This window comes from Nematolebias whitei, chromosome 1 (genome assembly GCF_014905685.2).
Source record: "Nematolebias whitei isolate Nwh7 chromosome 1, NemWhi1, whole genome shotgun sequence".
Lineage (NCBI taxonomy): Eukaryota > Metazoa > Chordata > Actinopteri > Cyprinodontiformes > Rivulidae > Nematolebias > Nematolebias whitei.
This window is the reverse complement of record NC_056498.1, coordinates 56,207,505-56,213,957: the sequence shown is the minus strand read 5'-3', so window position 1 is coordinate 56,213,957 and position 6,453 is coordinate 56,207,505. Positions and strand designations below refer to the sequence as shown.

Below are 6,453 nucleotides of genomic sequence, written 5' to 3'. Positions count from 1 at the left end.
TTCATTCATTCATTCATTCATTCATTCATTCATTCATTCATTCATTCCCTCCAGCTGTCATTAGGTGAGAGGTAGGACACAGCCTTGTGGAGACTCTTGGGGTCAATTTTCAAACAATCAATTTAACATGCCTGGTTTCGATTTTAACTTTGAAATAAGAAGTTCTTATTTGCTATAAGCCACATCATAATTGTTTTTTTAAGTTTAAGGTCCCGTTCCTTTTTCAGTTCTATTTCTGACTGATAATAACTGACTCTTTGTGCACACAAAGGTTCAACTTTTTATTCTTCCCCTAAAGTCAAAGTCTCAATCCTTCAGACATACAGTATTAATCTCCAGTTACGTCACATCAAGGCACTTCATTGTTACAAACAGATCTCTGTGTCACATTTAGAAGCTCAAGAAGAAAAAAAGACCAGCCACAGAAATGATGGATTTAAAACTCAAATGGTTTTCGACATCATTTCGCTGTCGGTTTGACTCAGTGTTTAGGAAGTGTCACCTTCTTCAGACTGAAAACAAAAGGCGAAAAGCAGTGGAGTAAAGAGGCTGAGATCATCTGTCTGTGAACATCTGTTGAAGGAAGCTATTGAAAGAAGAGCCATGCATTGAAAAACACTTTAAATGAGCAGAAAAGGGGAAGTGCACCGTAGTTTGAAGTTCAAGTGGCTGACATCCTGATTGGTGAATGCCTGCTTCCTCCATCATCCATGAATCCACAGCCGCATCCGTCTCATTATTCGCTGGACAGCTGAGCCTTTGGTGTGGGCTAATAATGGGTTCAAGGGGCCTTTGAGGGGATCTATAACCCATTTCTGAGTGGAACCAACCTGTTTTGTACCATATTGTAACTGGTGTCCTTTTCGTTTTGACAGAAAATTGAACCCTAACATAAATTCCAAGCAAAACTGTATTATAAAACAAAAATGTTTGAATAAAAACGCTGGATTTAATTTAATGTTTATTCCAGGAAGCTAACGTTTCATAATTTAAACAATACACATGTACAAAACTGTCTCGTCTAAAAAAAAAAAAAAAAAAAAGCCATACAAATTCTAGTTAGAGTTATAATTTTCACATTCAAAATACAAAAAAATAGTTATGGTTTTATTCTAACACTCTTAAAGGGATTAATTTTAGGTACTCTTTAAAAATGTATCAGAATTTGCTTTATATAAAATAAACATCAAGACTGTGCTGTAAATGCCACCACTTGCAAATAAACGAACACCGCATGAGCACCGAGGACGACAGAGCTGTAAACCATACGTAAAAACAACAGTTTTCACTTGTGAGTGCTGTTTTGTGGGATGTCGTCTAAAAGGGTTTCAGTTTGCAGTCTTTGTATTCGAAGAATGCAAATAAACGAGATGTCTCAAAAAATGTTCTGTTAATAAAAGATTACCATCGTTTAAATGCTTTTCCCAGCTACCTACAATTCCAAACAGCATGAAAACTATTAAACTTCTTTGACAACAAAGACCGCAGACGATTTGTTTCCAGCCTGCCGCTGCAGGGATACAGAGACAGAAGTGATTTCTCCTCAGCCTCATGTTCCTGAACGAATATTTCCGGGCAGAGTCCCATTCTTTCTCAGGATGAGGAAACCACTTAAGAGACATAAACATACGTCTCATTGAAGTCTCATTTTCAGTTTATATTCAAAAACACCCTCTCTTTATTTCCTTTACAACCTTTCTATCTGCAGGAGCAGGACTGGACAGACATGTTTGGGTACACTTTAAGCACCAGATTCCTGGATTCATCCTGGAAGAGCACAGCCAGAGGATTCATATTTTCTGGGACACAGCAGGGCTCGGGAATCCCAGGGATGATCCCCACGGCTCGTACTATGCTCTGGATGGTGGCGTGGTTAGATGGCCGTACCACCTGAAGGAGATGCAAGCAAATGACACATTTCACTTGGCGTTAGTGTAAACATCTCATCATACAAGAAAGTAAATGAGACAATTAGCAGATGTTACATGTTCATTCTACCTGTGGCATGGGGAAACCACACGTTCCAGCACAATAGTAGGCATCAAAGGCCTTGGGAGCTATGACCCACTCGCTCCAGCCAATATCTTCAAAATCCACTCTGAGATTCCTCCTGGAGCACCGTCTGTCCTGAACGTCCCCCCACTGTCTCCTCCTGGCTTTACGCATTGTTTGTTCGTCAAAACGCAGAATGGGTGAGCGAGTGTTAGCGCTCCCCTTGTGTCTCTTTCCCTCATTTCGCCGCTCGTTCTTTCTCCTCTCGCCGACAAAGAGTGCGTCTTTAAGGTTTTTAGCTGTTAGATCATTTTTGATCAGCTGCGTTCTTTCTGCTTTGTTCAGAATTTGAGGTTGATTCACGGTCTTTCTCTTTTTCCCCTTCATTTCTGCTTTAAATTTGGGTTTTAGTGCAAGGTACAAATCACTTTCCCACAGCTCATCCTTCCTATATCCACTGGGTTTGTATTCAGCCTCAGGCAGCTCGTTGTTCTGAATGGGGTCCGAAAGCAGATTTGATTCCCTCCTCACACGTCCTTTCAGCTTTGCTGAGGAGTTAGGCTTGTGAAGTTCTGCTCCCTCGTTGAACGGGTCATATCTCTGCAGGCTTGCAGCCACGCTGTTTGGTTCTGCTAAGGCTTGGTCATCAGCATACAGTAACAGGTAGGGCACGCGATCAGCAGAGTGCATCTCCTCTGCTTGCTTGTGGTACTGCTGCCCTAAGTCCATTTCAACTGACACCAGCAGTTGACCCCTGTCTCGTGCTTCCTTAATGACCTGGGTCACATCTTTCATCTGCCACACCCCTCTCCTGTGGGGGTGGAAGGTCACATTGCCCAGAAGTGACCCCTTTGACCCAGATCTGACCTCTGGCTTAGAAGAGACGGAGCGAAGTAACAAGCTGATGGACGGAGAATGGAGCTTGGCTGTGGAGCGACATGCTGGGCTCTTGAAACGTTTACAAAACCAGGGTTTTGGATGCGAGTGCTTATCAAGCAGGAAGTGGAATGTGGCAGAGAGGATGACCTCCGAGTCCTGTAGGGTTGTAAGATTGAGCCGGTACACCATCCTGCCATCTGCAGAGTCTGCAAAGATTAACATTCATACAATTGTTGTCAGTCAGTGAAGTGAACAATAAAGTTATACTTTGAAATCCATTTAAGAAGCTCACATGGAAACAGTTTTGTATCTTTCTGTGTTCTAGTTTTGTTATCAATAAATCAATCAAAATAAAGTAAAGATTTTATGTCTCTTTTTTGGCTTTTGAGACTAAATGTTTTGCGTCCAGTAACAAGCAGGAACTGAACTTTGCTTGAACTCGGCTATTTGAGCTTCCAGTGACCTGCTTCTTACCAGAAATTCTAGATACAATTGCTACAACATAACATATCTAAAGAGGGGAACGGTAATGCATTTAGAAAACGGCACTATATCAAGCCAAAAGCACTTATCTGTGATTAAACTTTCCTGAAAACTGTGACATTGAACTACTTTTCCTTGTGTTGCCAACTGAGCAGCTTCTTGGTAGATTTCAGAAGGTGCTCTTAAGAGGAACCAGACTCTGGGAATCTAGCTGGCAAGGTGGCGGCTGGCTGTGTGGGGGGAGTGAGCAGAGAGCTGCATATTCATGATTAACATGAACTTCAACAGCAGAGTTATTGTTCATTGTATGAGAGCTCAGCGGAAGTATAAGCTGACTCAAGAGATATACATTACCTCAAATTCAGCCCTGCATATGGAAATGTTTACCTCTTAAAGCTTCCCTTTGAGCTCAGACACAGAGACATAATCAACTGTTTCAACACAGTTGTGGAAACTTTCTTCAACCTCTCCTCGGATTACATCAAGCCTCTGAAAACACGCACGTGTTATGGTATACTATCTGAGAACTGTGTAGGATATAAATGTCTGAGAGTTGTGTTAATAAAAACAGCGTCAGGCAGAGAAGAACTGCTGTGCGTTAAGCCTCTTGATTCCAGGAGTCAGTCATGCCCTTCAGGAACGACAAGAACACCGAGACCATGCATGACCCAGGCTTTACTGTATTGTATTTTACTGTGCGTGGCTCTCCGGGGATTCACGTGCATTCTTGCGCGTCAGGTATTTAACCAGACTCTGCGCGCAAGTGGCGCCGCTGCGTCCTAAAACCATTTGAATGCATTCTCAGACTGATCCAGAACAATTCCACCTATTTGGAGCGCCAAGCTAAGCTGTGCCCCCTTCAAATGGTTGCGCTTTTAATAACCATGCATGGAGAGAATTGGGGGGGGGGGGGGGGATTTCTGCGTGCGCAACTGCGCATCTGTTTATTTTTGTCTAGCGCTCTTACATAAAATGCGTCAATTCACTCACCTTGGCTGGCTCTGAAACTCTTGACAGTGTTCCCTTCTTTGAGACTGTGCCCCCTGCTGCATTTGTCGTACAGTCTGCTCATATGCTGGTAGACCACGTCCTCATCCAGGTCACTTGGATCCGGTGAGAGTTGGAGGAAACTCCGGTCCCCGGTAACCAACGCAGCAGCCAGGATGCAGCTTAAAACTGCCAACAGGAACAGGTGTGAGGAATTCATGCTGTCAGCAAAATATTGAGATGAATTCAGTGTCAATTTTCCAAACAGAAGAAGTACAAAAAAAAAAAAAAAAGATCCAATCTATTAAATGACGCGCCAAAAGCAATCCACACTTGGAAAGGTTTTACGCAAATGGTCCACCCCTGCTCCCACTTTGTGCTCTGTGCGCGCTCTCCCTCCTCTCTGTCTGGACTGTGGATGCTGAATGGCTTGGTCCGGGCAACAGTTGAGGCTGCTACTTTCACACTTGTGTGACCGCCAGAGGCTTGAGGGGGTTATAGTGGAGGGGTGAGAGGCGCTGACGTGCACTGCAGTCAGCCAACTACTGCAGAGCTCAGAGCTGAAGAGGAGGTCATGATGCTGAACGCCCCCTCTCTTTGATGCTAATGATGTTCACGAAGATCATTTTATATTTATTGCGTTGTTGTGGAAGCTGTGCAAAACAAACTCCTCTGTTTGGACAAAAACCTTAGTCAAAACTTACCAAACTTTATAGTAAGTCCATCTCAAATTTTCCAGCCCACCACATTATTTCCAGTAACTGCTTTTGACTGCTCACAGTCACACATAATTAGCAAACACCTATAGTCCGACCAACCACCCAGGGGCTATTGTTAGACCAAGGCTGTACATTTTGTACAGTATGAGGTTCTCACTGAAAGACTGATGCTCTGAGGAACTTACTGACTTTATTCATGGTAAACAGAACATGGGTTGGGAGCTATGGGCGTGTATGTATTTTTGTATGTTTGTGTGCATGCAGCGTTCCTCTGGTGTCTGAGGCTCTGTGCCAACAATGCACGTTTTGTGAAAGTGGTAGTCTCCAGCAGAGAGGCTGTAACTAGCTGGGCCTCTCGGGTCACTCTCTTCGCCGCTGCTACACACACTTCATCTGTGTGTACGCTCACACTCATGCATGGACACATGCCTGCATGAAAGCACAGAGAGAGCTACTTAGTAGCTTTCAGGCCCCCAAGGGCCCTGCAGAATATTCCTTTTCACTGTGTTCCACACCAGCGACAAGTCTTAAATCTGAACTACTTTCAAGATGTCTTTGAAAAAGTGTGTATTTGTGGTGTGTGTGTGCATACTTGTATTTGCGACAGTGGAGTAGCTGAATGAAGTGGCGTGCTTTATAGTTTTGTCATAACACATGAATGCTTTGCCTTCTTTCCAAATGATGTTGATTTATACCGTGATGAAAAACAAACCAAGATTAACCACTGTGGTGATTAAAAAAAAAAAAAAAAACTATTCTTTATTTCCACTTGTTTGAGTGTCATCTTTGAAAATTAGGTTAAAGTTCTAGTAATGATTTAGAATGACCACACAATAAATCAGGACTTGTGGCTGTTGGATATTGAAAAAAGATGTCATTGTTCCTCTGTAAGTTATTATATTTTAAAACTAAAAAGTGGTTGTCCAACAGTGAGCTGTAATTTTCTGGGAATAACAAGTCATAAAACATGAGACTGTCTTGTTGCTAGGATAAAAGAAAAAAAAATGTAAAAGAACTCATAGATCAATATTTTGAATAGATTTAACATGTGTGTAGTAATGCATCATGAAAGCAGGAAGGGAGAGTTAAACTGATGTTTGAAATCAGCGTATCCGGATCAGTGTGAACAATTCTGGAAATGTGATTACATCAAACAAATTCAAGTATGAAGAAGACAAATAATCATAAATATAAAAGGCAAAATGAGAATTGTTTGATTTAATCTAGTGCATTGTCAATTTATAATCAGATTTAAAGGCTGAGAAAAACAATTTAACTTTGTCTATGTCCACATCAAAAGGCAGATTACATTAAAAGTGATGTTTCTTTTAAACTTGAAGCAAAACAAAAAGAAAAAATCAAATTGCCATAAAAATGCCCAAATATTAAACTA

General features: G+C 41.9%; 1 protein-coding gene across 1 annotated transcript; it reads right to left on the bottom strand.

Moving 5' to 3' along the window:
- Positions 1-1,646: 1,646 nt before the first annotated feature.
- gdf10a (growth differentiation factor 10a) lies at positions 1,647-4,808 on the bottom strand. The gene is made up of 3 exons (XM_037678977.1): positions 4,345-4,808; positions 1,999-3,077; positions 1,647-1,890 (listed from the first exon to the last, which is right to left on the bottom strand). The coding sequence occupies exons 1-3, from the start codon at positions 4,559-4,561 to the stop codon at positions 1,699-1,701; spliced, it is 1,488 nt and encodes a 495-aa protein (XP_037534905.1). The 5' UTR covers positions 4,562-4,808; the 3' UTR covers positions 1,647-1,698.
- Between the last annotated feature and the right edge of the window lie 1,645 nt (positions 4,809-6,453).

Excerpts from the sequence above, each read along its gene's own strand:
- gdf10a (XM_037678977.1), bottom strand. The coding sequence starts at position 4,561 with ATGAATTCCTCACACCTGTTCCTGTTGGCAGTTTTAAGCTGCATCCTG. Across the intron at positions 3,078-4,344 it reads GAGTTTCAGAGCCAGCCAAG|ACTCTGCAGATGGCAGGATG; the intron begins GTGAGTGAATTG and ends TAATCTTTGCAG. Across the intron at positions 1,891-1,998 it reads GTGGTTTCCCCATGCCACAG|GTGGTACGGCCATCTAACCA; the intron begins GTAGAATGAACA and ends CATCTCCTTCAG.